This window comes from Schistocerca americana, chromosome X (assembly GCF_021461395.2).
Source record: "Schistocerca americana isolate TAMUIC-IGC-003095 chromosome X, iqSchAmer2.1, whole genome shotgun sequence".
Classification (NCBI taxonomy): domain Eukaryota; kingdom Metazoa; phylum Arthropoda; class Insecta; order Orthoptera; family Acrididae; genus Schistocerca; species Schistocerca americana.
In genome coordinates this window covers 685,245,137-685,266,477 of record NC_060130.1, presented here as the reverse complement: position 1 = coordinate 685,266,477, position 21,341 = coordinate 685,245,137, and the positions used below count along the sequence as shown (strand labels likewise).

Here is a 21,341-nt window from a genome sequence, read left to right as displayed (position 1 = left end):
CTCCCACCTAGTTTTTCGGAGGGATTTGACTTGCGTAGTAACGGGTTAGCCGTAGGCTTGATATAATGATGCTTCATTAATGGATGGTTGGCAGTAAAAGTTCGGGAGATGTGGGAAGAATTTCAGAATGATGATGCACACTTTTGAGTATGGGGAAAGGTAGTTCAAGCCATTATTATTGATTAATTTGGGGAGTGGGAAGGAGCGAGTGCTTCTTCGCAGCTGGTTCATGTCACTAGTCGAAGAATTAGGGCATGTGTGAATTTGACACAGGAGATGTTTGTGGACTAGGTTTGGAGGGTATTGCCTGTCATTGACATCAGTCATAATGCCTGTGATGAGCCTAGATATTTGATTAGCATTTGGAAGTTATGCAAGATTTACTGCATGGGGTAACTATGTCAGGTCTTGTAGGCTGTAGTAGGCCTTTCAACAGATACCTTCTGACAAATAGTAAGCGTGGTTCATCACAACAGTAATGGATCCTTTAACTGTAGAGATGATCATCTGTTTCAATTTTGTGAATGGCTGTCCAGAAAAGACTTTCAGATATCATACTACTATTTTTGATCTTATGAGGACAGTAATATCAGTGGCAAATGGGTAACTGCTAATAGGTGTTTCCATTGTGTTCAGTGGCAGTCATTACTGGAAATGCAATGATAGTCACCATTTTTTTAAAATTGTATAGGCAGTACCCAGAAATAAAGTTATCATTTAATTGTGGATATTTATTACATGGCTTCAGTTTTGTAGTGAACTCAGTTTTATTGAAATAGGATGCCATTAATTTTTGTCATAATTCCAGGTTCTAGTATTGCTGCTTTGACAGTGGTAATACTTGTTGTGCAGTTCTGTGTTAAAACATTTGTTTTTGAAAAAGAAACATGGAAGACATCATATGCTAATGAACTTGTTCGACATCTGATCATTGGTGTTACCGTGTTGGTTGTTGCTGTACCTGAAGGGCTTCCACTTGCTGTAACCCTGTCACTGGCATACTCTGTCAAGGTATGTTACAGTCCATTTTTCTGTCCTTCAGTTGTAAGGGAAGTAAATTTTGTTTATTAAACAGAAACACTCCATTACGATTATACTATGCAGGGTGCTTGAATTTCTATTATACTGCGCATTTTCCATGAACTGCTGAAGTCTAACATATTTGAGGTTCACAATCAGGCATGCAGAAATACATGTTTGTAGTCAGTTGCATAAAAATTGCACCAGTAGATTTGACAATGGTTACTAAAGAGCTGACAGTCGTGTAATAAGGTACGTGTTCAGCTATGACTAATGGAACAATGAGAAAAAGATACAGAAATATCAGCCTACTTCAGATGCTATCTGTAAAAAGTACTATGGGTGTTTCAGTTACATGTAGGTATTACATTGTGATGAACTAGAAAAATTGAATCCTTGCTTGCACTTGGTTCAGTATTAAAACAGTTTCTCAATATTTCTCTAGTTTTTATTTCAGAAACATGTCTCTTCATGTAAAGAACATGGTGTTTTCTTGGGTAAGTCTTATGTGTTGCAAAATTTTTCAGAAAATGATGAAAGACAACAACCTGGTTAGGCATCTTGATGCCTGTGAAACTATGGGAAATGCTACTGCAATTTGCTCTGATAAGACAGGCACTCTTACCACTAACAGGTAAACTGTTCTTAATCTCACTAAAGTATTTTCTGTTGATATAACTTCTGATAACATTTTTACCATTTCTTTCAGGATGACAGTGGTACAAACATATATATGTGAAAAATTAAGCAAAACTTTACCAAAATTCTCTGATATTCCAGAGCATGTGGCCAATCTAATGGTTCAAGCTATATCCATCAACTGTGCCTATACCTCACGTGTAATGGTGAGTTTCGTAAAGATAATATAGCATACAAAAACTTGCAAGTCCCAATTATGTAGAATTTTATAAACAACATATTAGACTCTTGTCCACTCAGAATATCCTTTGCATTTGCCAGTGAATAAAGTGACTCTTTGAAGTTGTGTTAGTGGAACAGAATCTCACTTAACCATAAGCATACATTGTTGGCAGGTTTCACATCAGTAGGCAAAATTCTGACTGACTTTAACAATAGTATCTAGTTATCTGTGCTGATTCTTCTCTAGTATTGTGAAACAAGTTGCAGCTATGAATGGTAATGCAGTCATTCCCTCGTTGCACATTTTACTTACCTTAACGGTGGTTTTTGGAAATAACATTTAAGATTAACAGATCCTTTCACAGTATTAAAGTTTCACAGCATGTGTGCTGGTGATATGATGAATACGCTGCAGTTTTAGATGGTGGTCCAACAGACTGATCGGCATCTGTAAAATGTGAGCCTGAGAATATTGAAATACATGAAAGCACAATACTGTGTATGTCCTAAAGGATTAATTTAATTCACCAGTTTTCAACTTACAAAGCTGTCATTAGACTGTAAATGACTATATCTATCAAAGAAATTACAACTGAATTACCACTTGCATTCTCAAAGATGACATTTACTGTGTGTTTTTGCCTCGGTCCAGGTAACATCTTCTACAGTGTTGTTCACAAGTATTGTAACTCCTTTGATGATAGTCAGTCTCATGGCCTTGTAAGCCAAAAATCAGTGATCTAAATAAATTAATCCTGTAGAACATACACAACTTTTCATTTATTATGGTGTTCTACCAAGAAGCGATGGGAGAATCAGTTAATATGAGAATATTACAGCTTACTCATTAACTCAAATCGTTCAGATGGCTCTGAGCACTATGGGACTTAACTACGCATTAACTACTCTAGTGTTATGTAATGAGATTCTGTTTGTCCAAACGAGCTATGAGCATTCTTTTTTCATATCATACAGATGTGTAACATTTTCATTTACATACTATACTACTAATTAATTTTGGAACTGAATAACTCTGTTACGTATTCATATGCCTGAATCTAACCTTAATTGTGTGTCAGAACTGTTCACTCAAGAATTATAATGCAAGAAATTGTTGCTATCTGCATTGCAACTGTATTAAACTAATTTTGTATACTTTGAATTCTGTTCAAATACAGAATTTCTTACTTATTTTTTGTGTTAGTACTTCTTTCCTTTGTCGCAAGTTCTTCTGTGTTGCAGTCTGTCAGTACCTCAGTAATAGAAAACTGTATCGCATTTTTTAAAGGACATCATATTTGCCATTGACTGTAGACTGACTCACAACTGCAATTTTGGCCCTTGGGCCATTTCCTGGTGGTACTGCAGAAGATTTTGCTTCAGCACCCGTCAGACTTTCTAAAATCTTCCCACATGTATCTGGGGATGTATGAATATACATGTGGGAGGATTTTGAAGTCTGACATCTACTGAAGCAAAATCTTTTGCAGTATCACTTGAAAATGGCCCAAAGACCGAAATGGCAATTGTGAAATAAATAACTTCTGCAGTCAATGGCAAATATGATGTGCTTTAAAAAAAATTCTACATGACTATGAACTCAAACCATGAAAAGCTGAATGTACTGCATTTCTTGATATATCTACGTGACTTGCAATTTGTATCCGTGGAGGCCCGGGAAAAGAATAAGCCTTCGGTATGTTCTGCCAGTCGTAAAAGGCGACGAAAAGAACAAACCACTAATAGGGCTAACCCCCCTTTTCAGTGTGATTAATTGGTTCAGGACAGAACTAATGAAGCCTCGGACAAGCGCTGTCATGGTCGGGGACGACGTTTGAACCCTATGCCCGTCCACAATGGTAACGACACTGCTAGCCACACGGAAAATGATTTAAATCCAAATAGAGGTGTTTTGCAGGATATACTTCCTGCAACCACTCTAGAAGGAAAACAAAGACAAAGGATGAGATGGTCAGATGAAGTTAAGACACCTCATGTTCTGTTACTACCAAACAACAAACTTAGGAACCAACACAACTGGATACAGATCACAAGTAGACACAACATTTATTACCAGATACCCAGAATTAAAATTTTTAACAGAACGACGACTAGCTGATCAGATCCGTGTAACAATAAAAAATAACAGGATACCCCAGTCAGAATTAGAAAACATCACACAACATGTACAACAGATACTGGAACAAAATAATGTGCAATCGGAAGAAGAAGAAAATACAGTAATTGACTCAAACATCCCAGAGCAAACAAACAAAGAACACCACACATCAATTAAACAATCAGAGGAAAACAAAATCTTAAGACAGCCACCAGAACAAGCACAAATAGAACATGAAGTGACACACATGTTAGATATAGAAGAAAAATTTCAGCTAACATCTATAGAATACAAAGACACAAATACAGACATTAGACCATTCTTGCATAGACCACCAAATAACCCACAAGTCGAAACAACAACAACAACAACAACTATCAACACAATCATACACAACAAAATAAATGAAAATACAACTATGGAAGAGTTACAACTACTGGTTTATATAGGAGCACTCACTACACTAAATATACACACTAGGCAGAGATCAGAACAAATCAACACACAGAAGAAACCCACAAAACCAGCATGGCAACACAGGCTACAGATCAGAATAGAAAAACTGAGAAAAGACATCGGACAGCTAACACAATTTATAAGAAATGAAATATCAGACAAAAAACGAAAAAGGTTAGGTAAAATCTCACAACAAGAAGCGATAAGGCAATTAGATGAAAAGAAGCAGAAATTACAAGCATTGGCCAAACGACTTGGAAGATACAAAAAAAGTGAAAATAGAAGGAAACAAAACCAAACATTCAACACAAACCAAAAGAAATTTTATCAGACAATAGATAACACACACGTTAAAATAGACAATCCACCAAACATAACAGACATGGAACATTTCTGGAGCAACATATGGTCAAACCCGGTACAACATAACAGGCACGCACGGTGGATACAAGCAAAAACAGACACATACAAGATGATACCACAAATACCTGAAGTGATAATTTTGCAACATGAAGTCACCCGAGCAATTAATTATATGCACAATTGGAAAGCCCCTGGAAAAGACAAAATAGCAAATTTCTGGATAAAGAAGTTCATCTCAACACATTCACATCTAACTAAATTATTTAACAGTTACATTGCAGACCCATACACATTCCCTGATACACTTACACGTGGAATAACGTATCTGAAACCTAAAGATCAAGCAGACACAGCGAACCCAGCTAAATATCGCCCCATAACATGCCTACCAACAATATACAAAATATTAACTTCAGTCATTAAACAGAAACTAGTGACACATACAACACAGAACAAAATTATAAATGAAGAACAAAAAGGCTGTTGCAAAGGAGCACGAGGATGTAAAGAGCAACTGATAATAGATGCAGAGGTGACATATCAAGGTAAAACTAAACAAAGGTCACTACACTACGCGTACATCGATTACCAAAAAGCTTTTGATAGTGTACCCCACTCATGGTTACTACAAATATTGGAAATATATAAAGTAGATCTTAAATTGATACAGTTCCTAAACATAGTAATGAAAAACTGGAAAACCACACTTAATATCCAAACAAATTCAAATAATATCACATCACAGCCAATACAGATTAAGCGTGGAATATACCAAGGAGATTCATTAAGTCCTTTCTGGTTCTGCCTTGCTCTGAACCCACTATCCAACATGCTAAATAATACAAATTATGGTTACAATATTACTGGAACATACCCACACAAAATCACACATTTGCTATACATGGATGATCTAAAACTACTGGCAGCAACAAATCAACAACTCAACCAATTACTAAAGATAACAGAAGTATTTAGCAATGATATAAATATGGCTTTTGGAACAGACAAATGTAAGAAAAATAGCATAGTCAAGGGAAAACACACTAAACAAGAAGATTACATATTGGATAACCACAGCGACTGCATAGAAGCGATGGAAAAAACAGATGCCTATAAATATCTAGGATACAGACAAAAAATAGGAATAATGATAGAAATATTAAGGAAGAGCTAAAAGAAAAATATAGACAAAGACTAACAAAAATACTGAAAACAGAATTGACAGCAAGAAACAAGACAAAAGCTATAAATACCTATGCTATACCAATATTGACCTACTCATTTGGAGTAGTGAAATGGAGTAACACAGACCTAGAAGCACTCAATACACTTACACGATCACAATGCCACAAATATAGAATACATCACATACATTCAGCAACAGAAAGATTCACATTAAGCAGAAAGGAAGGAGGAAGGGGATTTATCGACATAAAAAACCTACATTATGGACAGGTAGACACTTTAAGAAAATTCTTTCTAGAACGAGCAGAAACTAGCAAAATACACAAGGCAATCACCCACATAAATACATCGGCTACACCACTACAATTTCATAACCACCTCTACAACCCTTTAGATCACATAACATCAACAGACACAAAGAAAGTAAATTGGAAAAAGAAAACACTACATGGCAAGCACCCGTATCATCTAACACAGCCACACATCGATCAAGACGCATCCAACACATGGCTAAGAAGAGGCAGTATATACAGTGAGACAGAAGGATTCATGATTGCAATACAGGATCAAACAATAAACACCAGATATTACAGCAAGCATATTATTAAAGATCCCAATACCACAACAGATAAATGCAGACTTTGCAAACAACAAATAGAAACAGTAGATCACATCACAAGCGGATGTACAATACTAGCAAATACAGAATACCCCAGAAGACATGACAATGTCGCAAAAATAATACATCAACAGCTTGCCTTACAACATAAACTTTTAAAACAACACGTTCCTACATACAAGTATACACCACAAAATGTACTGGAGAATGATGAATACAAATTATACTGGAACAGAACCATTATAACAGATAAAACAACGCCACATAACAAACCTGACATCATACTCACCAATAAAAAGAAGAAATTAACACAACTAATTGAAATATCCATACCCAATACAGCAAATATACAGAAGAAAACAGGAGAAAAAATTGAAAAATACATCCAACTGGCTGAGGAAGTCAAGGACATGTGGCATCAGGATAAAGTTGACATTATACCAATTATACTTTCAACTACAGGAGTTATACCACGCAATATCCACCAGTACATCAATGCAATACAGCTACATCCAAACTTATATATACAACTTCTGAAATCCGTAATTATTGATACATGTTCAATTACCCGAAAGTTCCTAAATGCAATGTAACATATACCGTACAGTTAAAAGGAAGTGACGCTTGATCAAGGTTCGCGTCACTTTCATTCCGAACCAGACCTAAGGTCTGAGAAAGGAAAGACAATAATAATAATTATTATTATTTTATTATTATTATTATTTTATTATTATTATTATTTTATTATTATTATTATTATTTTATTATTATTATTATTTTATTATTATTTTATTATTATTATTATTATTATTTTATTATTATTATTATTTTATTATTATTAACATTATTAACAACAATAACAATAGTGGATGCGCAATTTGTTCATGATCCATGCAGCTGGTTGAGGAGGAGAGGGGCTTAAGTAGTCATCGGGATTGGGTTGTAAGTGGCCACCACATGGTAGGGGCAACATTAATATGCAAATTAAGCCTAATCTGATATACTTTAATAGCATCTTACACACTGATGTGCTTGACTATGAAGTGTTCATTCAACACCTACAGTGGAGCCTGCAATGAATTACTGCCAAACAGCTAAGAGAGTGGGTGCTTCTTCTGAACAAAGAGATGGTATTGCCCAATCCTCATGGCAAAAGCTCATTGTTTGCATTGTGCTGACTTAAACAAACATGCTCTACTTTGAACATGAAGTTGGTAGAAATGAGGTCATTTTTTATTAATATTACTGACTGAAGTTGTTTAAAGTGAAGATTTATTTACAATCTGACTGAACTGTGGTATTGTAGCACCCATCTTCTGTGGCATGGGGAAATACAAAACCATTCTTCTAGTATCGTGACATTTCCCTAACCCTCCTTTAGCAAGATTACATATAAGCATCTTCAGTCCATATTATTTTATCAGTATTGACCTTCAGTTAATAAATGTTCACTGCAGAGCATGAGTGTTTCAAAATTAATAAAATTCATACCCCTAAAATAGATATGAATGCCAGAAGCCTGTGTCCTTTTAGGGTTTCACAACCTGTTCGTATTATTTTCCTTCGGTAAATTAACAAAATTAAATTCTTAGTATTGTGTTGCTGGTAACTGTACACTGTTTATCATTTGTCTGTTTGCACCTTTGTAGCCACCAGATGAACCTGGAGAATTGCCAAAGCAAGTTGGAAACAAGACAGAGTGTGCTCTTCTGGGATTTGTTCAAGCCATGGGCAAAAATTACCAGACCGTAAGAGATGACACACCAGAAGAGGTGTTCACAAGGGTGTACACCTTCAATTCTGTGAGGAAGTCGATGAGTACTGTGGTACCAAGACAGGGAGGTGGTTATAGACTCTTTACCAAAGGAGCTTCAGAAATAATGTTAAAGAAGTAAGTAGCACTGCAAAGCTTTTTAAAGAAATGGTTATTAAATATATGTCAACTTCTGTTTTATTTCATGAATTGCTATAATCAGAATTCTTTCTTGTGAATTCTTTGAAGTATCACTAAGAATGTGGCAATCCATTAAGTTCTTCCCTCAGTATTGAGTAACAATAGTAACTCATTGTGGATAAGCAATACAGACAGTAAGAAGTAATTGTCCACCATGCGCCAATACAAATATCGCCATTATAGCTAGGAGAGAATTGTACATCATATGCTTCTACAAATACCTTGATGATAAATTGAAGGAAAATTGTGACTCCGTGTCGCCTTTTCCTCCTCAGCCTCGTTGTGAGGCATAAAAATAGTAACACATCTTGTGAATAGCTTGCACTTAGTTAAATGCTGAACTGTTGCCAGTCATAAGTCATCTTATGGTGAGTGATTGAACAGTAGCACATTCTATGGCATTTAGTGCTGAATTAAAGATGTCATAACACTCCTGTAGCAGGCTTGAATTATCCTGCTGGTGGTGGTAATGACATTTCTGTTAAACAATAATTCTACTACATAATGTTGATGTGTGTGTGTGTGTGTGTGTGTGTGTGTGTGTGTGTGTGTGTGCGCGCGCGCGCTCTGTTTTACAAGTAACACGTAGGTCAGTTAATGTCGTGACCATTTTCTTAAATGGTTCATCAATCCAGATTAATTCCTTCAACATGGTCATAGCCAGTTCTTCTTCTAGCTGTATTAAACACTCAAGCCAAGAAACTGGGTACACTCTTGGGCTGTGAGAATATACTACTTCATCAGCTAGATGGGTGTTATCTGCACTAATACAGGATTAAGATGTCAATCACAGATGTGAAGATGCATCCAAATGCTTAAGATAATGCCATGTCAAAGTAAATTCTTGCAATTATCAGTGAACTGATAGATAAGTGTTTTAAGTATACAGGTTGTCCAATTTACCTTGGCCACCCTAAATAACTCTTTGTCCAGATGCAATGTTCTATTTACTGATGAATGTTCCTTCTCAAACAAAGGACAGGTAAATACAAGGAACATGAATTATTGGTCCAGCAACAACCGACGATGGCTTAGACAGGTGGAACATCAGCGTCAATGGAGAGTTAACGTCTGGTGTGGGATGCTTGGTACTAAAATTATTGGCCCTTATTTCCTTAATGGTAGTCTAAACGGCACGGCATATGCCAACTTCCTCAGACGAATTCTCCCTCCTCTTCTGAATGAAGTGCCACTAAGAACCAAAATGCTTATGTGGTATCAACACAAGGGATATCCAGCACGTAATACCTTGCGTGCACATCGTGTTCTGAACTGAAGGTATCATGCCAGATGGATTGGTTGAGGGGGAACAGTTACTTGGCATGATGGGTCTAGTGATTTAAATCCTCTGGACTTTTTTTTTGGGGATGCATTCAAGATGTTGTCTATCGCAATATTCCAACAACTCCATACAGGAATGTATCGTGCTTGCTTGTAATTCTCTTCAGCAGGCAGCACTGGAAGCAGTAAATAATTATTTCACTCAACGAGTGCACCAGTGTATTGGTGTCCAGGGTCACCACTTTGAGCACCTTTGAATGTTCTACTCCTGGGCAATGGTACAAGAATGAATGGTTCGAATGGCTCTGAGCACTATGGGACTCAACTGCTGTGGTCATAAGTCCCCTAGAACTTAGAACTACTTAAACCTAACTAACCTAAGGACAGCACACAACACCCAACACCCAGCCATCACGAGGCAGAGAAAATCCCTGACCCCGCCGGGAATCGAACCCGGGAACCCGGGCGTGGGAAGCGAGAACGCTACCGCACGACCACGAGATGCGGGCAATGGTACAAGAGTCACTCAATTTTGTGTTGTGTTTTTACTTGGTTTTTATTTGTTTTCTGACAACTCCAGCATGTGGAAGAGTTTGTGATCCCTGGCTCGAAGTCAATGCTGTGTTATGTAATTAATAACATTGTGTTTCGGTGAGTAGTACACTGTGATACATTTTTGAATAGGTCTTTAGGAGAGGAAATGGATTACCGAATAAGAAATACAGGGTGCCATTGAAAAAAAGTTATGCCGCTGTTCATGAGAATTTGCTTGAAACATTTTGTAATTTGCATCCGGACAAACAGTTATTTAGGGTGGTAAAGATAAATGGGACATCCTGTACATGATGACAGGAGTGGCAAAGACATCTGATTGGATTGATTGGATTGGATTGGATTGATTGGATTGGAACAAATGAATGAGAAATGTGGAGGAAAAAGTGACTTATATTGGAAACAAGAGTGGACTTAGTGTGACACAGAGACATTGACAAAATAAAGCAGAATGTAAGTGGGAAGAAATTAGCTCCTCCATACCTGAAAATGTGAAATGTGTTTAACCACCTGCTCATGATTCTTTTTAATCCTGAGGGGACTGTAAACTTCAGAGCTATGAGAGTGAACTGTGTGCCCTTTTTATATATATTGCAATAAAGAGATCCAGCCACATCCCAGAGAATTGTGCCACCACTGTTACAAATGTCGTTTCCCCTCGTGTTAGAGTTGCATATTTTCATTTTTTCTGTTGTTGTGAATTAAGTGGCAGAAATTGTGACTATATTCTGTGTGAAATTTTGCAGATGTGCATTTATCTACGGTCGTGATGGACACCTGGAGAAGTTCACTAGAGAAATGCAAGATAGGCTTGTGCGACAGGTGATAGAACCCATGGCATGTGATGGTCTTCGTACCATCTCCATAGCGTATAGAGATTTTGTGCCAGGAAAGGCTGAAATAAATCAAGTTCACATTGACAATGACCCTAATTGGGATGATGAGGAAAATATTGTCAACAACTTGACTTGCTTGTGTGTCGTGGGGATTGAAGATCCTGTTCGACCTGAGGTAAGAGATTGTTTAAAGTTTATCACGTTTTGATATTAGTTTGTCATAAATTAAAATTTCCTATACAACTGTAGTGATATAATTAATTTTAACTGCCATGTTAACATTAACCATCAGCTTCACAGAAATTTGATAGAATTTTATCTGAAATGAGTATCTTTGGAGACAATTATGCAAAGGAAATTTGTGCTAATGATGACTTTCACATCATCTGTATTTTATGAGCATCACCTTTCCAACTTCTACAACCGACTACTAAATGACACAATTGAAATATAATTACTATCATTCTAAAATTTATTTAGTGTTTTCATAACAGTGGCAGCTTAGAAACAGGCTAAGCAGATTGTAAAAAAGTGAAATTTCACAACAAGATTGTTGTTAAGAGACTTGATGTACACAGAATGGAGGCATATCAGGCACTGATAAACTAGATTTTGTGTGAACAAAGCAAAGCAGCAATCAACTGTTCGTTAGAGCACATGCAAAAATATGTTCATTTCAAAGAAAAATATTCTAGGAAACAAAAACATATTATACACAAAATGAGTTTTTTCATTGTTTCAGTAAAAGCTTGAAAGGTGGCGCTTGTAAAGATAGTGGTTTATTGAGAATACTAGGAAAGGGCAGAGGGTTGAGGTAGGAGAAATGATTTCTGTTGTTCAGGTTCAATGAAAATTTTACTAGAAATAAGTTAGTCACATGCAGTCGGGAGAGGGGGGGGGGGGGGGGGGGGGAGGAGGAGGAGAGAAACACCCCTTGCTACTAATACTTGGAAACAAGAAATTTACATCTTTCAAAGGAGGCAGACTGTTTCAGAGGTGCAGTCAACTGTAGCTGAAATAAAATAAACAACATAGAAAACGCATTGTTTTCCACTACAGGTTCACTCACAGAGCCTTCAATAGCAATTATTTTTATAGTTCAATTTAATTGTTAAAATTTTGTTGGGTAGGTCATTTCGTTATACCTTGAACCCACTTTTGATCAAAAAATTATTTTTCTTGTTCTCTCTTTCTTAAGGTACCAGATGCCATAAGGAAGTGTCAGCGAGCTGGAATCACTGTTCGGATGGTGACTGGTGATAATATAAACACTGCTAGGTCGATAGCATCGAAATGTGGAATTATAAAACCCGGTGATGACTTCCTTATTTTGGAAGGCAAAGAATTCAACAGGAGAATAAGAGACAGCAATGGAGAGGTAAGCATTGTGTAAAGTAGAATTCATGCCTCTTTCATTCTGGCTATCACTTTCATGTAAATGGAGACTTCCGTAACTGGATAGGGAACAGACACCCATTTTAAATGGTGTAGGAAGTGGCTGGTTAAATTGAGAACTGAATTCAAATTTCTTGTCTTTGGGCCTAAATTAGGGGTGTAGAGACTTGGTAGGACTGCAGATCACACTGTCACTGTGGTTAACATTGGAATTAAATTTGGTTCAATGAGTTTCACTTTGAAACAAAACACTACATTAATTTCAGAATGGCTTTTATTTTTGGGTTGATTCTTGTCATAGCTAAGTGCAAAATTAATTGTGAATTGTCATTGGTGAAAGAATTCGTTCTGATGTTGGTGTTGTCGTCGCTGTTCATTCAGGAAAAATTTGGTTCACAAATATACAGGGCTGCTGTAGAAGATACACTAGTTTCCGAAGTATTAAGTGTACAAATATGATTGATTGCAGGAATAGAACTGTGAACATTTGCCTCTTTGGTCACACAAGTCCAAGTGGTAGTTAAATTTGTTCCATATCTTAAGTAATAACTTCCTGATAATGGTCAGCACTGATGATTCTCGGAGCTGTTCGTGTTCTTGGGATTAGGGTATGTGAACACAGTACTCCAAAAGAAAAAGTAACAAGGCGTTAAGGTGATAGGTCAAGCCAAGGGAACAGAACCAAATCTTCACAACTTCACAAAATCCAGGAATGTGAAAGTTCGTTGTTTAGTTAGCATTTTTAACATTTATGCTCAAATAAGGGGTGCACTATACTGTAAAATTAAATTCTCAGGATCAGTAATTTAGCCAGCTGCAAAAACAACTGCAACATATCAAGGTAAGAGGTACCCATCACAGTTTTCTTATAGAGGAAAAAGACCCATATATTTTCGTCTGTGACACTGCGTGGAAAACATAAAATTTGGTGACACTTGTTCATCTGCCACAGTTTCGTGAGGATTTTCTATGCACTACACTGCAACAAATATACTTGTACATGTAATACTATGGAAAATATAGAACTATAAAAACAAATTGTGAAAAGTTTTTGTAAGTAGCCATTTATAGTACTCCTCTACATTAACCGAGAGACTCTACCACGTGTAATAGATTGTGTGAAAATTTATTTTCAATCAGCACAATAATAGTTAATCAGGTGTCCCTCACAAAATTCATTTAGAAATGTCTCATCATTTTGTATGTTGACAAGTTCAAGCTGCATCTGTTCTGTTGCACTTTCAAGCAAAATGGCAAAAGGATTGTTTCAGAAATTGAGCAATGGCTCCCTCTTGTGAAAATATCTGAATCAAGACTGGAATTCTGATATCAAGTTATCAATTTTTTCGTCATATGCACACATGAAGCTGGTGTTAAACTTCTCAGGTGTTTATTTATAGTTGGGTAAATGGCTGTGGTTTCCATGCTTCAGTCTGCTTTGAAACAGATTCAACTTACGACAGAAAGAACCAAGATAAAGTTGAGTAATAGATTTTCATTGTCTTGAAATTTTACATTTAGCATATTCAAATAACCGGTATTGTTTTAGAAATATTTCATTACGCAATGAATCTCAAAAATTTTTTCTTTTTTTGTTCGAGGGTGTGTCCGTTCTCGTAAGTCTATAATTTAAATTTCACCAATTAAATTCAAGAACTACTCAAACTTCCATTGGATCTTTGCCCTTACAGAAACTGTGTGAACTATCTGTGATAATAGACCATGAGATTTTGTGAAATTAAATGTTGAATTTAAACTTTAGTTACTCGTTCAGTACATAGACTCTTAGGCACAAAGTTGCCTGTTGAATTATATGGTGCAATTTGGTCGAATCGGAACATTCCTAAGTGCTGTTTCGGTAATGCTACAAATACATAATTAATTCCTATCGTGGAAGTTGCTTAGCTGGTCTTAATACCTGCAGAGTTGCTCAAATCCATATAAAGCTTGGAACACAGTTCCAAGAATCGAGTAAATGTATTGCTATCCCCGTTTTGCTGTGGCAGTGAACGCACTCCAGTCAACTGCTCCCATACTTACCTCATGTGTTATATCTTGTGCAAATATGTCAGTTCATTCATCAACAGCCAATGAAAAGTGAGCATACTTCCTTGAGTAAGTTGTTAACTGGACCTTTATATATGCTGACGTTGCAGTTATTTTTCCTCTTTTCACAGTCGTCTGATTTAACTGAATTTTCTCTGTGTTGGGCTAATTCTGGACAGACTGTTTCAGCAGCTATATTGAAACAATTTTTGATGAAATCTCCATAAATCGCTGGCAACTTTCTGCTGTAAGGTGATATATTTCAGAACTTACTTCTACTGCAGTTTATGAATCTCTAACAGGTTTTGTGAACTTCTCTTGCTGACATGACAATTCTTGTTCCAGGACAGATGTTATTTGTTTACATAATTCTAACACTTCTCAAAATGAAGAATCCCTCTTCATATTGTATCCCTTTGGGACAGTCTAAACATTTCTGCAGATGAGAGGGAACCCCCCCCCCCCACACACACCCCCCACTCCCGCCTTTGCCGCTTTTTGTGCTGCAGAAACCTGTTCGCGAGGTGGACATTTTGACACAGATGATGCCCAGCACACTATTAACCACTATGAGCACCTGTACATGCCAAAGCAAAGTGAGTAAAGGCATAGTGATCCAAGCAGCTATGACAGAAGGGACCAGCAACATTTTCACAGTGAGCATCGAGAAGGCACGCCAAATGCAGAGTGCCTCTCAACGTCCACTTCCCCCATCATCCATAAAGAAAAAGGGTGAATGGAAAGGATTACAGCATTCAGGTAAAAATCTGTCAGAGGCACATCAGACATTGTTCTGGCAGGGCTGGCTGATATGGAAGACAACTTGAAGTTACGTGGCTAGTCATCACATCCAGGCAGCCCCTCCACTCTCCCTCACGCTAAAAGTGCCTCATGACCCTGGCACAAGGCTTGGGTAAATCAGAACACAACCACTGTAATGGCTCCTATACTCCAGTTAGGGCACTGCATCCACAAGGTGAATTTGCGCAAGTAGGGCTCATCTACATCATTTGCTATGCACATGCACGCGGCTGGCACATCACTCACTCGCTGTCATGCGACCCTTAATTGTGGAGTGATGCGCAACAGCTGCTTGGCTTTGCCACACGGGTAAGGAAACTGACTCTTACCTATACATCTTCGAGACAATGTAGTGGCACTAATGGGGCCCAGCAAACATTCAAATGCATTTAGGATTATAATTTCTTTTTAGCTATAGATTTTCTGTTTTCTGTGGAGAAAGTGTGTGCTGTGTACCTGAGATTTACCAAGTGTCACCACAGTATAATGAAAATTAAAGTGAGAACCGAATACTAAATGTTATTAAAGGTCATTTTTGAGTTGTGGAACTGTATATTTCCATGAAATAGCTGATAAGTGCTCACTTTCAGTCAGCTGCTAAAAGCGTATTGACATGTAGATATTTTTTTAATGTAACAAATTAAAAAGATTTGTGATGAGTATGACAAGACAATAAATTGTCAACTTAATGAGCAACCAAAAAACCTTCAGTCCAGTTACACCATAGACACTCGTGATTAGTTGAACTAGTAGGACTTGTCACATTTGACAATATTAACAGTGAACAGAAAGAGAAAGTAAGTGTAAGGTGTGGAGGTAAAAACAGATAGATATTATTTGAGTAGATTTCTACCTTGATAATTATTTGAAGAAGTAGATCATGCAAACAATCTATTCACCAATAAATTATCTACAAATTAAATAAAAAATAACAAATGTCACCATATTTTCTTTGCTTACTTCTTGTACAGAATTTGTATTTGTTCCTTTGGCTCAGTGCAGTTTCTGTTTTGTAAATAATTTTGTCCAAAAATGTGGCTAAGATACAGACCACTTATGGTTTGATCCTCGATTGCTACTACAATGTTCTCTGTTCGTATTACTTCTTTCACCTATAACAATGACAATAATGCCAAGCCAAGTTGGACTGTGTTTCGGAGTGTGTGTTGAAACGTACATCCCCCTTGTACGGGCTGTATCCGATCAGACTCTGGAGGAAGTCAAGGCACACCACCATCCTTCAAGTTTAGCACAGCTCTAATTGATTTGCAGTGTAACATATAAAATATAAGCAGACGGCCTCAGCAGTTTGGGTTATAACGCACTAGGCAGCCACAATGTTACGCAGCCAATTCAGCCAGCCAGCTGATGGTCAGTCATGACCGATCAGCCCAGTGAGATGACTTGGAACTTGTTATTCCTCTTTTTCTTGAAACAAATGTACTTTACAATAATTATAAAAATTACTTTTCTGCACTTTTACTTTCTTTACACACTGCAGATTATAAGTTCATTTGGATAGGTGTTGGAACATACGGAAAATTTATGCCATTAGTTCTGCATGAAAATTTAATTATTAAACAATTACAAATATCAGAGAGAGACCCCATATCAGACCAGGGAAAACCAATGGGTTGCATCATTGTTGGAGATGAGGCATTTGGTATATTAGAAAATTTAACGAGCCGTTACGCAGAAAGGAGCTTAACAATAAAACATCATTTAAAAACCAACTGTCATAGACTAGGCAGTTTATAGAATACACTCTGGCAGATAAGTGGAGAATGGAAAATTTTTCACCACCCAGTGGATATTAAAGATGAATTTGCAATTGCCATAATAAATGCATGCCGTATTTTACAAAATAAGCTGCCAGAAACAGATAGCTATAAATTTAAAGACACAATGTACTTCCTTGCAGAGATGGAAATTCCCCCCCAAGTCCAGCAAGCTGTTAAGTCATCACAAAATTCGTTTCAGGAGGCAAGGTAGGTAGGTCTGGCTGCTTAGACAACTGCACAGGCACTGAAGGCAGCCATGTAAGTTCTCCACAAGACAGCCATGTAAGTTCTCCACAAGACAGCCTACTCGCAATTGGCAGTGTGCAGCCAGCTGGCTGTTGCAGTGGCCCAGTATGGGCGGGGGCGGTGGTGGCATCAAGTCATGTCTGCTCCAATTGTATGAGGCATTTGTGTGATACCAGACTTAAGGAGCAGTGGATCAGCAAGGCCTTCGTACCTCCATAACGCACATGTCCAGTTACTAGCCTGTGTGCATAGGCTGATGAGCTTTTGCTGTCTGTTCAGCATCTCCTCCTCATGATACATCAAGCATTACAGGACTTCATCCATTCCTAAATTGCTCTTATCCATCTCCATTATACAGCTACAGCTGAAACGTCTGTCACACTCCATGGGCAATGAGGCACTTCGGGATCCTAGCAAGGGGGAGCCTGGAGTTATTACATGTGAGGGATGTGAAGGACCAAAGCCCAGAGTGGAGTAGGGGATACCACTGGCTACTAAAGAGGCCCAGGTTACTTCTCAAATAGACTGCTTACAGGAAGTATTGTATCCCAGACTATGGTTTTGAAATTGAATTTAATGAGATTTTACAGCACCACCTGGATTTTCTTAATGTTTACATGGATGGGTCTAAGCAGGAGGATTTTATTGGCTGCTCTGTTGTGTTCACCACCTTTGTCCTCGGCAGTTTTCAGTATGTTACAATGAAGAAATGGAAATACGTATATGTGCACATCTACGCAACGAAAGAACATTCTAAATGAATAAATAGACTTGAAACATAAAAACTATATAAAAATTGTGATGAAATCTTAAATTACAATAATGGGGAAACATAGACATAATGAAAATCTTTCACAGTCCAGGATAAATTAGCAGCAAAGATTAATAATTCAATCAGCTAACTTCATAGACTATATAAAGCAACTCTGTAAACTTAAAGCATCCTTTGTGCAAGAATTCCTTAAGATACACTATGTGATCAAAAGTATCTGGACACCTGTCTGAAAATGACTTCCTAGTTCATAGCGACCTCCATCAGTAATGCTGGAATTCAATATGGTGTTGGCCCACCCTTAGCCTTGATGACAGCTTCCACACTTGCGGGAATACATTTAGTCAGGTGCTGGAAGGTTTTATGGGGAATGGCAGCCCGTTCTTCACGGAGTGCTACACTGAAGAGAGGTATTGATGTTGGTCATTGATGCCTGGCATGGAGTCAGCATTCCAAAACATCCCAAAGATGTTCTATAGGATTCAGATCAGGACTCTGTGTAGGCCAGTCCATTACTGGGATGTTATTGTCATGTAACCACTCCTCCACAGGTTGTGCATTATGAACAGGTGCTAAATCATGTTGAAAGATGCAGTCGCCATCCCTGAATTGCTCTTCAACAGTGGGAAGCAAGAAGATGCTTCAAACATCAATGTAGGCCTGTGCTGTGATAGTGCCACATAAAACAAGGGGTGCAAGCCCCCTCCATGAAAAACATGACCACACCATAACACCACCACCACCTCCAAATATTACTGTTGGCACTATGCATGCTGGCAGATGACGTTCACCGGACATTCACCATACCCACATCTTGCCATCAGATCGCCCATTGTGTACAGTGATTTGTCACTCCACGCAACATTTTTCCACAGTTAAACCTGCCAATGTTTACACTCCTTACACCAAGCGAGGCATCGCTTGGCATTTACCGGCGTAATGTGGCTTATGAGCAGCCACTCGTACATGAAATCAAAGTTTTGTCACCTTCCGCCAGTCATAGTACTTGCAGTGGATCCTGATGCAATTTGGAGTTCCTGTGTGATGGTCTGGATAGATGTCTGCCTATTACACATTACGACTCTCTCCAACTGTCAGTGGTCTCTGTCAATCAACAGAAGAGTTCGGCTTGTACGCTTTTGTGCTGTACGTGTCCCTTCACGTTTCCACTTCACTATCGCATTGGAAACAGTGGACCTATGGATGTTAACGAGTGTGTCAATCTAGCGTACAGACATATGACACAAGTGACACCCAATCGCCTGACTACGTTCGAAGTCTGTGAGTTTGGCAGAGCATTGCATTCTACTCTCTCACGACGTCTAATGACTACTGAGGTTGCCGACATGGAGTATCTGGCCATAGGTGACAGCACAATGCACCTAAAATGAAAAATGTATGTTTTTGTGGGTGTCCGGATACTTTCAATCACATAAATATAAACTAAAATATCTTGGACAGCATTAATTGATGTGAAAAAGGTCATAAAACAGAAACATAGATCACAGAATCATAGGCCACAATTATATGTGATGCGAAAGTCAAGAAAATATAGACATAAGTACCGATCTATGCTCCCCTCCCCCCTCCCCCCCTCCGCCCCAAAAAGCCACACACACACACACACACACACACACACACACACACACACACACACACACACACACAACATGGCAATAGTAGCTGAAATAGACCTATAGCGATAAAGGAGTTCAATTAAGCCCCAAAATTGGAGTCATAATGTCGTTACCAGACTTGATGTCAGTGCGGCCCCAGAAAAACATAAATTGTCATCAAAATGTGCCAGACACTGTCTCGGTTGCAGCCCTTGAAAGACTTCGTCTAACAAGCACTGAAATGTGGCATATTTTTTCAACCCAAACGGCATATGGCAGTACTGGTAGTGTACTGATGAGTCCGTAAATGCCATTTTTGGCCATTTTCTGGTGGCGCGTGTAGCTAATGGTAGCCGCTAGAAAAATCAGTGATGGGGGAAACACTTGCTGTGCCCCAAATTGTGTAAGGTTTCTATTATGTTTGGTATTCGATACACATTCATAATCATATGACACTTAAGGTATCTGTAGACACAGCAAAAATGATAAGTTCAGGTACCATCAGTGCTTCTCTTCAGTCAAATTACCACCAGTGTTGCCAAGAACTAGAACTTTCTTCAATAATGCCAGCCTGTAACTACTGCGTAATGAACTCCTCCATCACCAGCTGCAGGTTGTGAATTGCGCAATACAATGTATCCTACATGGATGTCACATTACCAGCTGGGATTCTGTGTTGTCAGGACACAGGTAAAGATCCATGAGCATTAGACAAGTCCTCAAATACTAGTAACAACTCCTCTATCACTCATCTTCCCCTTTCCTTCAAAAAGTTTCACTTTTTCCTGTACTGCAGTTACACAGGCAGCTTTATTATGCTTAGGGTCTGAATTCATCCTATCCTGATCATCATCTTCCAAAATATCTAAATTGGCAACCAACAAACTCTTGGACAAGTCCATGTCTTCAGTTCCAGAATTATCTATTCGAGTGGGTACCAGCTGCTTACCGTCTATGTCCCGTGTGGATACACTTCTCCTGCATACGAAAAACATAATTTGTCTAATCATCGTTCTCTCTCAGTGGCTCATCCGTGCAAGATATAAATATACCTTCAAATCCTACACTCAACCATAGCAATTTCCCAGTACCGTGTGGTACTTATTCATGCAAATGGATCCTTACTGACCTTGCACATAGCTTAATTGATTCATCTTTTACAAGAGACTAACCTTGCAGCACTAAAACACTGAAAACAGTTTTCCCCAGACAAAATAATGTCCCACTTAATTGCACAGTACATTGCAAGTATTCGTGTGTTGCTTACATAGGAAATACCAACCTAATATTGTATGCAGTAACTGTCACCTGTTTGAGGCAAAACTTACATATATTCATGGAAATATTTGGACCCCGCCTGAAAACCCAGTATCACTGAACCCAGTGAATGCAAGTCGTTATTGCCCACTCCACATAACTTGGAGCATGGTGGGTTAAA

General features: G+C 38.1%; 1 protein-coding gene across 4 annotated transcripts in view; it reads left to right on the top strand.

Annotated features, from left to right (window-relative positions):
- Nucleotides 1–21,341, top strand: part of LOC124555120 (plasma membrane calcium-transporting ATPase 2) — a 370,405-nt gene that overhangs the window by 281,555 nt on the left and 67,509 nt on the right. For all 4 annotated transcript variants that reach the window (XR_006968519.1, XM_047128924.1, XM_047128923.1 and 1 more), the window contains 6 exons: nt 809–1,011; nt 1,548–1,654; nt 1,730–1,865; nt 8,273–8,514; nt 11,157–11,421; nt 12,445–12,624. Coding sequence is in view for 3 of the 4 variants with exons in the window: in XM_047128924.1 (XP_046984880.1) it covers nt 809–1,011; nt 1,548–1,654; nt 1,730–1,865; nt 8,273–8,514; nt 11,157–11,421; nt 12,445–12,624 (1,133 nt within the window). In the remaining variant the exon portion in view is untranslated. The remainder of the gene's footprint in view (nt 1–808; nt 1,012–1,547; nt 1,655–1,729; nt 1,866–8,272; nt 8,515–11,156; nt 11,422–12,444; nt 12,625–21,341) is intronic.